Source organism: Penicillium macrosclerotiorum (assembly GCF_028827735.1).
Source record: "Penicillium macrosclerotiorum strain IBT 26536 chromosome Unknown utg000012l_segment0_segment0, whole genome shotgun sequence".
In the NCBI taxonomy this organism is placed as follows: Eukaryota; Fungi; Ascomycota; class Eurotiomycetes; order Eurotiales; family Aspergillaceae; genus Penicillium; species Penicillium macrosclerotiorum.
In genome coordinates, this window is record NW_026643091.1 from 70,385 (window position 1) to 87,375 (window position 16,991).

Below are 16,991 nucleotides of genomic sequence, written 5' to 3' on the forward strand. Positions count from 1 at the left end.
ACTGAGGATCTTGGGGGATGTACATGAAGCATAGACAAGGAGATCTACCTGTGCATCTCGAATAGGACTATTCTTTCGAATGCGCCCATGAATCCACTCGATGCCTCCAAATCTCGAAATCTTGAATTCTCGAGTACCCCGTGTGAGAACATGTCCCGTTCTTCCAGCTGGCCGAGGTCGGAGTCGTAATCTAGAGCCTGGCAACCCTAATCACCTGACGGAGGAAAGGGGGCCAAACCATGTGCCAGACCGCCCACTCTCAAAACTCAAAAACGATCGACATTTGACAGCGCTTCTTCTTCTTCTTCCTCTTGTGATCTGCACCGCACGGATCCCTTCGCCCCATCCGACTATTGATTGGATCTGGAGGGAACCGTTGTGGTGGAACGGCATCTCCCTCATCCAACTCTGGCCCTCGATACAATACCCATTCCCTGTATGGACGATTCAACCATCGTACGGCCATACCTCGTACCGTTCGTTTCCCATCCATACTCTGTACAGACTGTATGGAATGTATGTGCTCGGCAAAAGGAGAAAGCACAGTCCCAAAAGAAACCAAGATGATCAACAACCCAGAAAATTCCCCGACCTTGCCGGCTTTCGCCCTGATCGACGACAAGGTGTGACGGCAGCCGCTGGTTCGGAAGACGTCCTGTATGTGCAGAGCTCTCGGGGGCAATCTCCGTCATTTCCAGAGTCGGGGGATTCCTGTACATCCTCATGGCTACCAAGGCTCTCTCCCTCTCTCCACAGCACGGTCTCTCTCCCCTTTCCACCCCCTTTAGTCCTGGGATCACCATGTCTCAGGCGTCCGTCGGGCGTGAGAGACGCGTCTTGGCAAAAACTTGGGGGATCCTCAGATCGACCGCGCGTGTCACACCGATATCCACCTCCGATCCTCCTCGAGTCCCCGCTTCTCAAGCTCCAACCCCCTAGGATGGTGTCATGGACGTGCAACGCCAATCACCCCGGCTGTCGAGTCCGGACTCTTGTCTGCCTTGATTTTCGTCCTTCTCCCCATTCCCCCTTTCGGCTTGCAAGAGCGGAGTCGGGGTTTTCGGCTTCAATAGCTCCAACTGAGGGATATGGAAAAAAAAAAGAACTTATAGACTGTGGCTGACTGCTGAGGCTGAAGCCCTGTTTAATGGCTGCTGCCTTCTTGAATACCCCCTTTCGACGAACCCCAGAGCACTAGTCACTCCCCCCGTCTAATGTGATAGGTCCGGTCCAAAAGGGATCAGACAGCCTGGCTCAGCATCCCGTGGCCCCCTCCCTTCTTTCATGTGGCACGCTCTGAAAAAACAAATAGCCTGTGGCGGTGCGTGATCTATGCATGCATGGGCAGGAGCTTGCGGTCAAATGTTTGGGGGGGTCAATGGGTGACCCGGTATTTGTCAAGAGAGGGGTCACAGAGGAGGGGCTGTGGACCACCCTAATTCAGTCCATTGAGAGAGTCCTGGCCCTGGCAGTAGCAGTGGCAGTAGCATTCGCCTCGATGCGTCCAGATGATCAGAGCGCCAAGAGCCAGTCCATGCAATCGGGCCAGTCCGCAGGATCAAGGATCCTGTCGCCGTCCTGCCGTTCGATTCGTTGCGTCCCGATGTTGTGGTTGAGATCGGAATCAAAGGATCTGTGCTCCGTACGACCCTCTCTCGTCCATAGTCAGAGGGCGAGGTACGGGAAAAACAAAGAAACCTGCTCACTCATGTACGTGATGATCCTGCATAACCGCCAGATTCGCCATCTCGTAGGTTGTCTAAGAGGAAGGGACAGGACTTGATTTGATAGGCATCGTGCAATTGTGTTTGTGTTGCGCAAGCAAAATCCGGGGCAAAGCAAAAACTAAAATCAAGAAACATCGTTGCCTTGATCGACACAACCCTCGTACTCGAACGTTTCTGTATCCTCCTGCGGCGATATTCGGCAGTCTTGCGTTACAACGAAGCTCTCTGGCGCCTCTCTTTCTTTTTGGCTTCCTCACGTCCCGTGCGTAGGATGCAAAATGACGCCCCCTTGCATGATCCTTCTCCCACCGGACCGCCTGCACCAAAACCATTCGGGAAACTCCGTCCTTCTGTTCCGCCTATACCAAACATCTGAACACGCTCTACGCTTCTTTTCTCCCGGGCTGATCGCCCCAAGAGGGAGGGTGGAGAGGAGGATTGTTTGTTTCTGTACCGCGCATCGGCAGGACCTGTACTTTTACAAGCTTTTCCGGAGCCAGCGAATGGCCGCCGGACAATACGCTTTGTTAGCCGGGGCTAATAACCCTCGTGAGTGTTCGCCTGTGAGAGTTGCAGCTGGACCTTGCACCCCCGGGGATTCCCGACGCAGCGCTTTGTGATACCTGTCTCTTCCCTTCCCTTTCGGTAGAAGCTCGCTGCCCGCGCAGCACCGAGACCATCAAGGTCCAGATCTCAATCTTCCAGGTTGGAAGGATCTCTGCTCTGGCCATTGCCATTTGGACCTGGTTGCACCACGGGCCAAACCTGCATGAACTGTCGTTCGCAGGACGCAAGCCCAGGCGAATCGGCATGATGAATACTGGTTGACTTCGGGTGGATTTGCCAAGCTGCACTGGCGAGACAGGCCTCTCTCTTTGTCTCACGCTTCCTCTCGCCTCTATACCCGGACCGGCCCTAGTATGTCTCGATCCCTGCAAGGACGGTGCATGGCGATGGCGTTTCAAACCCCGCCGCCTCCGCTGCACACACACACACACACACACACACACACACACACATACGCCCTCGGTGTCTGCTTTCTTTTCTTCGGGCTCTAGATCGATCGGGACACCCTGCCCGAGCTTCATCCGGATTCGCCATCGGCTCATCCATCCTGGTCCATGAGACTGGTCTGCTGTCAGGATGGCCCTTACAGCAATCCTGCACGGTGTTGCATTCAGCCTCTGTCCAATGCCGTCGATTGAAAATCGCGGCTCTTGCCCTCACGGGTAAGAGCTCCCCTCTCGTAGTCCTGCATCCCGATCAACATGCTCCCAATTATCTGCCCCGATTCTCTTCCCGTGGCGGGGATGTGGATCTTCTGCGAGTAAATCGAGCCCTGGCAATCACAGACATTGGAGGGCTCGGCCTCCCGATTTGTGAAGGGCGCGAGAACTGTAACCCTCGCGGAGTATACATCAGATAGAACTGAAATCCCCAGGCCTGCGAGTCTTACACCCGGATGGGCCCTTTCGGCACCATCGGTATCGAATCAGTAGGCCTCGTATAGACAAGGTAGCGTACTTAGGCCAGTCGTCACTGTCGAGTAAGAACAAACTTCTATTCAAGACGCACTCAGAATGAAATCTAATATGCTTTGTATTTTGATTATCCCTATACTGCTCTTTACCAGTTGCATAGGGTTTACAAAGGTTTCGAGTCCAGGTGGACTAGGGGCGAAGAATGATGCATAAGCCCAAAACATGACGTGCCAGTAGTAAACTCTCAGGTCTGCATGTCCGCAGGTCCGCAAACTTGTACCACCTGTGCGCACGTTTTTATATCCAAAAGCAACTTTCTAGCCTATCGCTTTCGCGCGGCGGCCGCAAAAATGCAGTGCAACTCGCCCTAACCATCCGAACGTACAACCTGCACACGCACGATTCTGATCCCTGCAGTCCACTAGGCCGGCCAGCCGACCGGAAGAGCTGGTAAAAAGAAAGGGCCAAAGAGTCGGAGGCAAACTATGGGGCAACACACCCAGCATCTGGAGACCAGAACCCACAGTCCACCGAGTCGAGAAACTCCCCCGAAATTGCGCCTCTATTGAAGGACATTTCGCATCTCAATCTGCACTTGGCCCCCGACAACGCCCTTGACAGACACGCTGCGCAGGTCCTCGACGATCCAGTCTGCTCCTGCCGCCTGGAGCTGCTCGACCGAGTGTGTCGTCGTGAGCGCCAGTACCTTGAACCCAGCCGCCTTGCCGGCACGGATTCCTGACGGCGCGTCTTCTAGCACAAGCAGAGATGTAGAAGCCTCTAGGTCCAGCTTCTTCCGCCCCAAGAGGTAGCATCTCGGGTCAGGCTTGCCGAGCTCCACATCCTCCGCGACGACCAGCATCGCTGGGTGCGGAAGACCCAGCACGCCGAGCCAGCCGTCGATCAAGGCCCGCGTACCCGATGTGACAACGCCCCAGCGTGCGCCGGCAGTCTCCAGGGCGGAGAGCAGGTCGCGGCCGCCGGGAATCTCAGTGGCATCAGACCCGTATTCTTTAGGAATGCGACCCTCGATGAAGCTCACGTCTAGACGGGGAAGAAGACGAGCGGTTAGCGGGGGTGTATATCGAAAAGGAAGAGAAAAATGGACGTAGGGGGGAGGGAGGGAGAGGGACATACAATCCCAGTTAGCCTTGCTCTTGTCGTATAGTTGCATCACGTCGATGCTTCGGCGGCCGTGAGAGGTTGCCAGGATGGTCTTAGGGTCAACGCCTAGCTCATCGCCAATTCTGAGCGCCGATTAGTATCATGGTTTTGCGCAGAGTAGAGGGGCTGGTGAGTCACTCACTGGTGCCAGTGCTTCACAATTGCTGTTGGGTGGAAGGAGTAGAAAATGAGTCAGTCGTTATATCGCAATGCTGAGATGCACAGCTCTTGTAGAATGTGCTGTGCTTGGGTCCCCATACCAGCTGTAGAGTCAACAATTGTGCCATCAAAGTCCGAAAGAACTCCATCGAAGGTGTGGACTTGCGCAGGCGCAGAGAAGGTTCCTGTCGTGGCCGAGGACATGGTGGGGGAGGGGTTGAAGCGGGGATATAGAATGTCCGAGTGATAGAAGCCGTGACGAGGAGGTTGGAGTGCGATGGGGAAATATGAGGCGTAGGAAATGGAAATGCGAAATCTAAATGTCTATAGGCATCGAAGTGGCTGCAAAAAAGAGAGAAAACGAGAGTCGAGTCGAGTGAAGCTTCATGATTCCCCGCGAGGCGGTTGCCCTACCAAATCGCGTAGTCGAACCGCCCGCCGATCGGCGATCGGCGTAACTGATTATCCGCTTATCGAAATCTTGGCGCTCAACTTTTTCGACTCGAATTGTCGGAGAACCAGATTGAGGACCAGCGTACTTTTTCGTCTCCACCCGCTCAGGACGTGCAGACACAATGGTCAAGCTAGGTGAGACTTCCATACTGGCTCAAGGGATCTATGGGCTTTCAAAGAGAGATTTTCTGACTTTCTCCAGGCAAAAACTCCAAGCGTGTGCCTGTCCGGTTGAGACACAAGATCGAGAAGGCCGCTGTTGCAAAGCAGAAGAAGCAGAAGAAACTTGCAAAGAAGGTATGTCGTCAATGCATATATCTATGTGTTTTTCAATATTTTTCCACCAGTTTTGAACTCAATTCTCACGCCATCTTTTTTTTTTCCTTTTACAGAACCCGGAATGGCGGTCTAAGATTAAGAAGGATCCCGGTATCCCTAATCTGTTCCCGTTTAAGGACAAGCTTCTCCATGATATCGAGGAAAAGAAGCGCATGAAGGCGGAGGAGCAGGAGCGCATCCGCGAGGAGGCCCGCGCCCGTCGAGCTGAGGCCAAGCAGGCTCAGAGTGGCAACCAAGGCGTGGAGATCACAGAGGACGACCTGCTGGATGAGGATATGGACGCGGATGGTGATGAATCAAACCCCATGGCGGCGCTTCTCGCATCGGCGCGGGCGCGGGCTGTGGAATACGATGAGGAAAATGGGAGCGAAGATGAGCAGATGGACGAAGATGACGATGATGAGATGGATGAGGATGATGATGAGGGTGGCGCCATGCTTGACATTGCCCCCGAGCTGGTCACCGGACAGAACTTCACCAAGGAGAGCTCACGGCGTCAATTCGACAAGGTTTTCAAGCAAGTCACGGAAGCGGCCGATGTGGTGCTCTACGTGCTCGATGCACGCGACCCCGAGGGTACTCGGTCGAAGGAAATCGAGCGGGAGATTATGGCTGCCGACGCCGGCAACAAGCGACTGATCCTCATTCTCAACAAGATCGACCTTATCCCGCCGCCTGTCCTCAAGGCTTGGCTGGTGCATCTGCGCCGATACTTCCCCACCCTGCCGTTGAAGGCTTCCAACGGCTCGGGCAATGCTCACACCTTCGACCACAAGCAATTGACCGTCAAGGGTACCTCAGAGACCCTCTTCCGCGCGCTCAAGGCGTACGCCAACGCCAAGCAGCTGAAGCGTTCCATCTCCGTTGGTGTCATCGGTTACCCGAACGTCGGCAAGTCGTCCGTGATCAACGCCCTGACCGCACGTCTCAACAAGGGCTCCAGCAATGCCTGCCCAACTGGTGCCGAGGCTGGCGTGACCACCAACCTGCGTGATGTCAAGCTCGATAACAAGCTGAAGCTGATTGACTCGCCCGGAATTGTTTTCCCCAGCGCCAATGGTAAGACCTCCAAGAAGGCCAAGGAGAACGAGCAGGCCCGCCTGGTCCTGCTTAATGCCATTCCACCCAAGCAGATCGAGGACCCTATTCCTGCAGTCCAACTGCTGATCAAGCGTCTCTCGTCCTCGGAAAACCTGATTGCCAAGATGCTCGAGGTGTACGGCATCACGTCCCTCTTCCCCGGCAATGGCGATAAGACCACCGACTTCCTGATCCAGGTGGCCCGCAAGCGTGGACGTCTGGGCAAGGGTGGCATCCCGAACGTGCAGAGCGCTGCCATGACAGTCATCAACGACTGGCGCGATGGCCGCATCCAAGGCTGGGCCAATGCCCCGGTGCTGCCTGTGGTTGCCCCGGCCCAGGCTGTCAGCGCTGCTACCACCGGCGCGGACACCACCCAGATCGTCACAGAATGGGCGAAGGAATTCAAGATCGAGGGTCTCTGGGGCAACGGCGAAGGTGATGACGAGGAGATGGCCGAGTAGATGGTCGGTTTCCCATCAGTCTCGAGCCTTTACGCTCCCATCACGACGTCATCCATTCTTCGTTTTCGATTCTTGGGATACCAACAAAAGGGCGTTTTTGTGTCGGATGTTTCTTGATGCCTCCATTATTTTCTTTTTTCTTCTTCTCAATTAGGCATATTGTCGATACTGTTCATCCTAGAGAAGCAGCGAATTCAATGAGCAAAACATTATTTAGGAGTACTCGCACCGCAGGACCGCATATTGTAAGCCACTGGGGATCAAGTGCCCAATGTAGTTCACTTCCAAGAAGGCGGTTTATATTCCTGATCCTAATAATAAATACCCGGGATCCATCATCAAAAATGGTGGTCTCATGTCTTCGTTGCTCTGATCATTGTTGAAAACCATCGAAGTCGAGGCCAAGACTCCTGCAGTCCCCACACGCGCATCCCCCGAACCTCGCGTCGTGGATTTCGCGTTCTCTCCTCGCCACCTTTCCATTTCCCCCGGATTTCTCGACCATCACCGGCGAGTCTCAGCATCAGCGCAGACTCCAATTGAACAAGATCTCTCCGCCTGGTCCTGATTTCCAGTGCGACGAAATTTCAGATCCCCACGCAAACCCCCGCCATCTCCCGACAAGCGTTATTCTTTCCACTCCCAAAGAGAAGGGTCAATCCCACCACCGCAGAAGCACTATGCCTCCGCGCAAATCCACATCCTCGGTGACTCCCGCTGAGACGGATGAGCCGTCGCAGCTATCACCTCAGGCGCCGGGCACCGCCGACAAACCTGTCACCGCGACGGAGCAGCAGTTGAAGGCGCGGGCCGAGCTGGGTGTCAGCGTCGATGTAAGCCCACCTGCAATTTCCCACAATGCCCTTGAGCCGGGGTCCCACAGGATACCCTAACGGTTCTGACTGCAAATGGGGAACTGAATTCGAAATGAAATACCGCATGATAAACTAATGCCTCTGTTCCCTTGCTATACAGGACTACCTTCTGCCGCGCTCGTTGACGATTCGTCTGGCCAAAGCGGTGCTCCCGCCCAACACTACGATCCAGAAAGACGCCGTGCTTGCCATCCAGAAGGCGGCTACTGTGTTCGTGTCCTACCTGTCATCTCAGTACGTCATGTCCCGTCCTCACGATCTATAAGTTTTATAATATTTTCCATTTTTGCCCCCCCCCCCCCCTTCTGCATCTATGAATCACCGGAAGACAGACGGATGAGAAAGAGAGAGAGGAGATACAACTAGCAAGGGCCTGCCGCTAATCATATACTTGCAATCTACAGTGCCAATGATGCGACTCTGAAACGCACCGTGGCCCCGACAGACGTCTTCAGCGCCCTTTCCGAACTCGAGTTTGATTCGTTCCGCTCCCGGCTTGAGCAGGAGCTAGAGGCGTACACGGAGATCAAGGCCGGCAAGCGCAAGGCGAAGAAGTCGGATGTGCACGACGCTGCGGGATCAGCCGCTGCGGAGGCTTCTGCACCCGCTGGGGCTCGTGATGAAGACGAGGATGTTGAGATGGTGGATAACCCGGCGAAGCGGGTGAAGCGGGATGCAGAAGAAGGAGACGACTCGCTGGTTGGTGGACAAGCGGATGGGGATGAGACACAAGAAGAGGAGGTCGAGGAGGAAGAGCCGGAAGAGGAGGAGGAGGAGCAGGAAGAGGATGAGGAGGAGGATGAGGAGACGCAGGAACGGAGGCCGGAGGATGATATTGATCGCGTGGAGGACTTGGATGACATGCCGCGGCCGACGGATCCTGATGCGGATGAGACGGACGATGATGACGACGGGCCCGCAAGTCAGTTGCGCGATGATTTGGGGCTTGGCTAAGTGGGTATTGAATTCCAAATCTCGAATGCCGAGTCGACTTGAAGATGGTGGAAAGTTGAGGGTTGAAACCTAGAAGCTTGCATGCTGGTGATGGGCGATGGGACTGAGAACCAGCTGTTGCTGTATAACATATAATGACGAAATTTGATTCTTGCATTCTGGTCAGGTTTAATCTGTCTTTCTAGATGATTCATTTTTGCAGTCTCGGTAAATATACATGAACTCGATGTCTCGTACGGAGCCACTTTTAAAAGATCGGTGCATCCGCGTATGATGTTGCCTTGAGTGGGGTTTCACCTTTAATTGGGCTCTTCTGCCACTTTCACAGGATGGGAATTTTCAGGAAATATCTGACTGGTCTCGGAATTCAGATGTTCGACTGCGATTTGAGAGCCTACTTGTACATTGGGCGAGTGGCCACTGTTCTATATATTGAGTATTTCTCGCTATATATAAAACCAGCACTTCCAGCTCAAATGCGGTGGTTCATTATCAAGAATAGCCCGTGAATGCAAGGCTATAAAAACTATCCCTGAAGAAATATATTTATCCATTTGATCGAATTCTAGTTGAATTGATCCATATTGCTCTGCAAATCCAGCAAATTTAATGATGCCCATATAGAAGCCTTATATCAAGAGCTGGACTTGAGTACCTGTGAGCTGGACACTCTACTACAAGCTGGATTCCCCGCACGCCACCTATTCACCGAATGTGTCCGTGGTCGGAGAGGCGTTACAAGGGTCCTATAACCATCATGAATTCTGCATGGTCTAAGGAAAGAAAGGCCAATTTGAACCGAAGAGAAAATCAGAATCGATTCTCATGTATTACACCAGACAGGTGACCGCTCTCTGAAAACGCAGCGCCTATTTGGAGATAAATCAGGTACAAAATATAACATGGTCCACAGTGCCGTACATCGGCAGTAACACATAATCAGGGATAAAGAATAGAAGCACCCCCAGGAGAAAATAACATGAATAAACAAGCCACCCAAGCCCGAAAACGCCAGCGCCCGCATCATGCAACAGATCCGTAGTCTATCGTTGGTATCTCTCGGGAAGGACAGATGAAGGGTGGAAAGAGAGAAGTTGGCAAGGCAACCTCAGTCAGAGAAGCCGCGAAACCGGAAATTGAGCCCCTTTATCAGAAAAAGAAGATGATGATGCAGAAGAAATAAAAGATTTTAAGCCACAAGCGCCGTTGGCAATATACATCATGCCATGATCGAAACAAGAAAACAAAGCAGGAGGTGACGGTTCGATCAGAAGAAGAATCATAGGTGAGGAAAGCGCTAGGAGGATGTCGCGGTGATTGGCAAAGGCATCGTCTCGGGTGCCTCCACGCCATCCTTTTTGCCCAAGTTGGGGAACATGAGCCCATTGGTGCGGGCAGCTGGCATAGGGTGCATCGGTTTGGCCAGAACAATCTTCTTGTCTGCCGGAGCAGCGGCAGTGGCAGCCGCTTTGGTGGAGACCGCGAAGCTGGAAATATTCGCTGCTTTCGGGGGCTGAGCTTTGGGTCCACGTTTCTTGGGCGCAGTGGTCTTCGGAACGGCCTTCTTGCGAGCAGGCTTGGCAGGGGCAGTGGTCTTTGCTCCATTGAGCAGATCGTTGATGCTGGCCCCCCGGCTGGCAGGGTTGGCCAACTTGCCCTTGGTCGGCTTCTTGGTAGCCGGCTTCTCGTCGTGAGATGAAGAAGGGGTGAACAGGCCCGTCTCGTTGCGCGGTCGCTTCTTCGGTGTCGAGACGACCACGGCAAAGTTGTTTTGCTTTTGCTCCGAATCCGAGGAGGAAAGCTCCTCTTCGGAGCTGGACTGGGGCCCAAAGACTGGTTCAGGTAATGACATCTCATATGGCGTGGGGTCTTCCCAGTGTTTCAACTTGACCAGGTCTGCCACCTCGTCCGTGGTCCCTTGGACGATCAGGTCAAAGCAGTTCTCGAACTCCTTACCGACGGGCGGCTCATTGTTAATAAACATGGTGACCCCATCTTTCCGACTTCGAATCACTGTACACAAGCTCTTGACCAATCGTCGCACACCGGGAATCTTCAGGCTCGTGCCGGCGACGACCAAGACGCGGGGGCGGGACCTGACATCCGCATTCATGACCGATGTGATAGCTTCCTCGTCAGGGTTATGTTCGTTGTAGAGAACAATGCGCGGCCGCATGCGCCCCACGCCGTGACTGCGCTGGCCCGACGTTTGACGGACCTCGTTCTTGACAGAGCATTCATCACATTCGGGCGGATCGGCTTCACAGAAGCGGTTGGGCATGAGATCGCAGAGGTAGCGACACTTCTGACAGACCATCTTCGTGATGCTGCCATGCAGTTGGATGGTGACGGGCCAGCGACCCTTGACGCTGAGTGGGATCTCCGTCTCGAGGGGCTTCATGGAAGTTTCGAGGCCGTCGATGTTCTGGGTATACAGTCGTTTCAGTCGATTTTCCTTGCCCAGCCGGGCCAACATTTCGTGGAATTTCGTGGGCTTGCAATTGGCGGCCTCGACGGATAGCGACCGCACCATCTCATGGAAAGGGGCGGTCAAGGCATCATCCTGGTAGACGGCGGCATCAAAGAGCAGCTTGCCTGAGGCCTTCAAGTTGTGTTTCTTCTGCAGGGACTTGAATAGACCATCGGTGGAGCGAAAGTCGGGGACTAAAGGCGGCGGTTAGTTTCCATTGGCGGCTTCGTGGCCGCGGGGGAGATGCGGATTGGATTGGTGGGCAAGGCGAAAGGGAAAAAAAACTTACTACCCGCCGAGGTGGAGATGCCAGCGCCAGCGATGACGACGATGTCTTTTTGATGGCGGAGAGTGTCGACCAGCAATTTAGTTTGATCCTGCTGGTCGAGAGAGGATTTGGCCAGCGAGAGATACTGGGTGGTGCGCTCCTTGGGCAAGGGGTTGCGGCGCCGTTTCTTCGCGGGCGGCGGACAGTCTTGGCGCGTCGAATCCTCAGCATCCTGGGATGACGGGGTCAGGTACCGCTTTGCGGGTTCGGGAGAGGATCGCGGCGAGATCGACTGCACGGAGCTCAAGTCCGAGTCGTCCGATAGCGCATAGCCGAGTTTTTCCATGACGACGAATTGGGGGGCAGGCCAAATCTCCGTCTGGAAGGGGGAGTTGGAAAGGAGAAAAGATTTGAGACCCAGGGGGGGAGGTCACGATGAGAATGCGTTGGGCCGAATCAAATGAGAAAAGCGGAGGGGAATGAACGGGTTCGTTTCCACACTCTCACAAGCACACACAGACAGCGGATCGCGGCAGAATCATAGGAACATCCAGAAACCCTGACTGTGATCAATGGAAAGAGGTGAAATCCCGACAGAAGAGGGGAGCGGAGAAAGGAGGTGGAGGAAGAAAGAACGAGAGAGGCGAGGGAGGAGTTGGAGGAAGAGAAGAAGTGGACGATGAGGTCAGGTGTTTCCGGCGAGGGAGATATTGATTGAACGGGGGCGGAGAGCACGCAGTGGGAAAAGGAAACAGAGGCACACAATCGGCCCGTCCCAAGAAAGCTAAAGGGCACAGCAATCCTCCTTTGTTTTGACCCACGGGAGTTTCGGGAGGCGCCGTTGGAGTAGCAAGCGGAATGTGGTTGTTATGAGGAAGTGAGATCGTCAGGAAGAGGGGGAAAACACCCCGGTATGCGGGTCAATCAAGGTTGGCGGTAGGATTGCTCGTAGGAGGGCAGAGGGACCAAGTGGGACGAACAGGGAGATGAACACGCAGATGCACGGGAAGAAGAGGGGTGGACGGTTAATGGTCGACTCTGCAGAACATGAACGTGGGTGGAAGCAGATGAAAAGCGCGGGACGAAGCAGCTTGGGGCGAAGACTCGATGATGCGAAGTCACATTGGCGGATGGAGGAGTATCAGCATCATAATCCAACCGGGGAACAGGGTTGGGTCTGGCCGCATTAAGGTCGCTCCATGCCTTGAGTCCTTTAGGTTTCTACGCGCTTCAGTCTGGCTAGGATTCAATTTAAGCTGCTTGTCGTAACGAAGTATATAGGTCTGTAGACGTCTCTCGCGCCCCGCCCCCCCCCATGGTCGGGATAGCTTTGATATCCGTTTCTCGACTCGCTTCCAGAGAGAGCAGTTCCCTCCTCTTTGCGCGGGCATTGCTTGGCCCCAATGTTTTGCGCCTTTTCATGCTCGCCTGCTTTTGCTTTGCGCCCTGACAGTTTGCAAAAGCCGCCAGCGCCGTCGTGATTGGCTGCGCTTGCCCAGTGGGTCCAGACATATCACCTGATTGGTGGGACCCGCGTTGGCAGGGCTACCGGTCATGTGACCCTGCGGTGTCCGGGATGTCAGGTGATACGATCCTGGCGTAGTCATCAATTGCTGAGTCAGACTGCATGCCTCAGGCCCTGCGCATTGTTAGTGTCAACCAAGCGCACGCCAAACAAGGTCAAGCAGCGACAGCAGTGAACAAACAGGATACAAGATTCCTCTGTGGATCCCGAGACAAAAGACAAGGGACGCGCCCAGATCAGCACATCTAAAAAAAAACCTCTCAGTGTATACTTTATATATCTCTGGGGCTCCCCGTGAATTGTGATTCGCAATCGGGTCTCCCGGTGTTCCTCCCCGGACCGTTTGTCCTGCTGTCGTGGGCCACATCAACACTATCAACTCGCCCAGCCTAGTCGGCGCTCCGAGATCGACCTCTCTGTCAAGTCATGCGGGGTTCTACAGATCCCGCTGCATGACCGTTTCTCTCCAACTAATCGTGCTCCCGTGAGAATGCCATTGATTATGGAAGAAGGCATTAACATGGACGATCTCTTCGGCGAGGGCAATGCCTTGGATCTGGGGCTGCCTCCGGCACCGGCCCCGCCTCCCAAAGGACTGGCGCAATGCCTCGATGAGATGCGCCTCCTGGGCTGTCGCCAGTAGGTTGATCTATAGGACCCTAAAAAAAAAATGAGAGAGAGAGAGAAAGACACTGACAATACTCATTAGGAAAGTAGCATGGTCCCGCTTGGGATGTATTGCCTATATCTCTGCCGACGGGGTGCGGGTGGGTGTGCGCTATCTTCAATCCCGACCCTCGGATGGGAAATGGGTGTTGAGCGAGGAATCTCTGCTACACCCTGTCACCGAGGCCCATAATGGTAACCTCCTGCTCCATCTCGCCTGGAACGAGACTGGGGCGGAGCTGGCCGTGACCGACTGCCTCGGACGAGTGTCCATCTATTCCATCTCCATGGCGCTGAACAGCATTAATGGGCTGCGCCAGGCGTCATTTGACTCCAGTGACGATAGTAATCAGATCGTCGGGTTGATGTGGTTGAACACGTCCCGCTCGGTAAGGCTCTACTGCGCTCGTCAATGATTCTCTTTGGAAAGAGGAAGAGGGAAAAAAGGAGAAATTGGAGGCCCCGTCACTGTGATGCTAATATTGTCCTCTTCTACCCTTCATCCAGGTTCATGCTTTTCACCAAGCAGCGAAGGTCAATGGTCGCTGGGCCTATTCGCCTTTTCGCCGACGTCCCGTTGGTCCATTTCATCCTGCAAACAAAGGCGCTCTGATCTGTGTCACTCGCGCCGGTCAGATCAGACTCCTTTATCAGAACCCACCGGACAGCAGGTGGCATGAGCTGCCTGCGGAGCTGAAGAACACCGGCTATTCAGATCGACTGCTGACCCACGCTGCCATGGTGGCCACCCAAGGTTGGCTCTGATCCCTCCCCCGTAGATCGGGGCATATTTTGTATGCTGACAACTGCAAATAGGCGGAATTCTGCTGGCAACCCATTCAGTATGCCAGAAAATCTGTCTCTACCGAATAATGATAACCTGGAACCCACCGACGTTTGATATGGCTCAGGCCAAACAGTCGAGTCAATACCCTATCCCCTCATTCCACATCAGCCACTGCAAGGTCGACATGCCAAGCACTATCCTGAACGTGAATCGTGGTGCTGACGTCCAAACCGATCAATCCATGCCTTTTCCTAATTCCCTGTACTCCTTGACTCGACTGGAGATCACCCCAGGCCAGGCCGATAGCCCCGCCGGGTCCACGGCCAGCCTGTGGATTATGGCCGTCTTTTCAAAGCCCCTCCATGCCACCCCCGAATATCCGGACCAACAGGGCCCGCCAAGCGTAATTGTCCGATGGCAGTTAGAGTCCGCGCCACAGGCCTTCCATCCCAAGTTTGACGAGGTTGCCACCAAGAAGAATAATGCTCAAGCTAAGGTGTGTTGTTGATTGACTCTGTTTGCGGGATTTCTAAAGCTGATTATATTTTGTGGGTGTCACAGCCGAAGGCAGAGATGCGGCGACTCGAGGACATTCACTGTGACAAATATATCGTCTCAGTGGACCTGGTGGAGCATGGTACTGCGTTGGCCATTACCCATGACGATAGCTCTATATCGTTCTACGACACGAGAACCATGGCTCTCTTCAATGGTTTAGACGATGCCAGCACAGTCACCTGTTTGGCCCAGGCAGGGTTTCATTATCCCATAGACACGCCTGGTAAGAATTGCTGTCCATTTATGAATGTCTCTCCTTGCCAAGATGACGAGATAGCTGATTTGCACTAGGACTATCAATAAGCTTCTCGCCAAACTCAGCAGCGGCCGTTGCACTGGATAGTGAGGGACAGCCTCGACTTCGATGGATGGAGCACACCTTTGGATCTGCAGGCGGCCTTTACGATGAGAGTATGCAACCTTCTCGCATGCTCTGAAGGATGAACGATGGACCAAAGAGGCTGACTGATTGTACTAGGTAAATTTGCGGCTGCCATTGCGGCATTGACGCTTGCTTTTAGCCGTGGATCTGGTGGAGATATCAACACCGATGACATCGTGATGGTGGCGCTGAAGCAACTGTCGACCGGTAAGTGCCCTGAGGATTCTTAGAAATCCACAGGACAATGCCACTAATACCCGATATAGAAGCGCATGCCGCATTCATTAGCGAGATCTACCGTGCCTTGCCCGTCAACTGCAACTTCAGCGCGGACCAGGAGAAACTGATGTCACATCCTTATGTGCCGCGCTGTCTTAGTCTTCAGGCTACCCTGGGCTTTAAAGGACGACTTCAGACCCGTCGAATCTCGTCTGCCGTCCCCTGGGCCGTGCTGCAGTTCCGCCACACTGCAATGCTCTGCGTATATTTCTTCCAGAATGCTAAAGGAGTACAAGGCGAAACCTTTGACCCCGGTAAGTGACGAATTGCGTATCTAATGCTTCGGTCCCTTGCTGACGAGACCCGAAGACATTCTCCGTATGCTTCTAGGAAATACGAAATGGGCGCTTGATTTCTCGTTCTTCATCCTCAGCGGAATTTTCGATCTGGCGGATGAATTTGATAGTGTGTCCACAGACCAAGAGGCCTTCAACCAGAAATGTATGAAACTAGCTATGTGCAACGCCTGAATCTCCCCTCCCCCCAAACTTCCCACTTTGATACTAACAAGTCTTTTGCAGTGAAAACCACATCCTCCCTCCCCCTCATCATCCTCCTCTCAGGCATGTCTCGCGCCTTTCTCCGCCTTGTCTGTCGCGGGCTGCGCGGCGTCCAAACCAGCTTCACTAGCCTCAACCCTGTCTCTTTCTCCCGCGACTCCCGTATCTACTATACCGAAATCTGCCAAACACTCGACAAATCGCCCGTCCGCATCGACAAGTTTGAGAAGTTTCTGGCGGGTGTCGACTCCGCCGTGAAGCACGCTTACCAAAATGCCGGCTTCGGAGACGCCGAAAAGCCCAGCGCTGAGAAGGAACTCCTGCTCAACGCGCGCATCCCACCCGTCCTCGTCCCGGCCGTCCATACCCTCCTCCTTCAAACAGTCCCCACCACCAAGGCCGAAATAAACTGCAAGCACATCGTCCTCGGCGATTACAGCTGGCTCGGTCTCGGGTCCGACGCCCGAACCCTCATGTACCGCCGCCGCCGGGAAGTCGATATCTTGAAGAAGACCCCACTCCGGCCGCTTCTGCCGCCGGACCGTGCCACCCAGACGCAAAAGCGGCGGCGTTGCGTTCGGTGCTGCGAGGTCTCGGGAGAGACCGTCTTTCCCCGGTCGATTCCGTATTTCAAGATGATTGCGAAGTTGAATATGCTGCGCACCTGTCCTTGCGGCGGGGTGTGGATCATGGAGTGTACGGAGCCGACGGCAGCGCAGGGACCAGAGGATTTGGCGCAGGGAGCTTCGGCGCCACCAGGGATGCCGGGTTCGGTGGCAGTTGCCGTGGGCTCGGGGTAGATAGTCGGGATAATTTATCATGACAAATTATTCATGTATAAAGAGATTCTGCCCTATTGA

The 16,991-nt window shown here is 54.1% G+C and overlaps 5 protein-coding genes across 5 annotated transcripts; 3 read left to right on the forward strand and 2 right to left on the reverse strand.

Moving 5' to 3' along the window:
* Positions 1 to 3,770: 3,770 nt before the first annotated feature.
* Positions 3,771 to 4,735, reverse strand: N7462_011414 (HAD family hydrolase; the record flags this gene model as incomplete). Its single annotated transcript, XM_057083128.1, has 3 exons — positions 3,771 to 4,455; positions 4,515 to 4,536; positions 4,633 to 4,735. The coding sequence occupies 3 exons, from the start codon at positions 4,733 to 4,735 to the stop codon at positions 3,771 to 3,773; spliced, it is 810 nt and encodes a 269-aa protein (XP_056927867.1).
* Positions 4,736 to 5,106: 371 nt separating this feature from the next.
* N7462_011415 (GNL3/Grn1 family GTP-binding protein) lies at positions 5,107 to 6,867 on the forward strand (the record flags this gene model as incomplete). The annotated part of the gene is made up of 3 exons (XM_057083129.1): positions 5,107 to 5,119; positions 5,187 to 5,281; positions 5,377 to 6,867. The coding sequence occupies 3 exons, from the start codon at positions 5,107 to 5,109 to the stop codon at positions 6,865 to 6,867; spliced, it is 1,599 nt and encodes a 532-aa protein (XP_056927868.1).
* Positions 6,868 to 7,547: 680 nt separating this feature from the next.
* cbfA (uncharacterized protein) lies at positions 7,548 to 8,696 on the forward strand (the record flags this gene model as incomplete). The annotated part of the gene is made up of 3 exons (XM_057083130.1): positions 7,548 to 7,700; positions 7,843 to 7,976; positions 8,147 to 8,696. The coding sequence occupies 3 exons, from the start codon at positions 7,548 to 7,550 to the stop codon at positions 8,694 to 8,696; spliced, it is 837 nt and encodes a 278-aa protein (XP_056927869.1).
* A 1,297-nt stretch (positions 8,697 to 9,993) lies between these two features.
* Positions 9,994 to 11,780, reverse strand: N7462_011417 (putative SIR2 family histone deacetylase (Hst4); the record flags this gene model as incomplete). The annotated part of the gene is made up of 2 exons (XM_057083131.1): positions 9,994 to 11,360; positions 11,456 to 11,780. 2 exons carry the CDS (start codon positions 11,778 to 11,780, stop codon positions 9,994 to 9,996), a joined length of 1,692 nt encoding a protein of 563 aa, XP_056927870.1.
* Positions 11,781 to 13,449: 1,669 nt separating this feature from the next.
* N7462_011418 (mediator of RNA polymerase II transcription subunit 16) lies at positions 13,450 to 16,931 on the forward strand (the record flags this gene model as incomplete). Its single annotated transcript, XM_057083132.1, has 10 exons — positions 13,450 to 13,598; positions 13,669 to 14,014; positions 14,133 to 14,379; positions 14,442 to 14,908; positions 14,974 to 15,193; positions 15,262 to 15,381; positions 15,449 to 15,559; positions 15,619 to 15,885; positions 15,941 to 16,072; positions 16,153 to 16,931. 10 exons carry the CDS (start codon positions 13,450 to 13,452, stop codon positions 16,929 to 16,931), a joined length of 2,838 nt encoding a protein of 945 aa, XP_056927871.1.
* Positions 16,932 to 16,991: the final 60 nt, after the last annotated feature.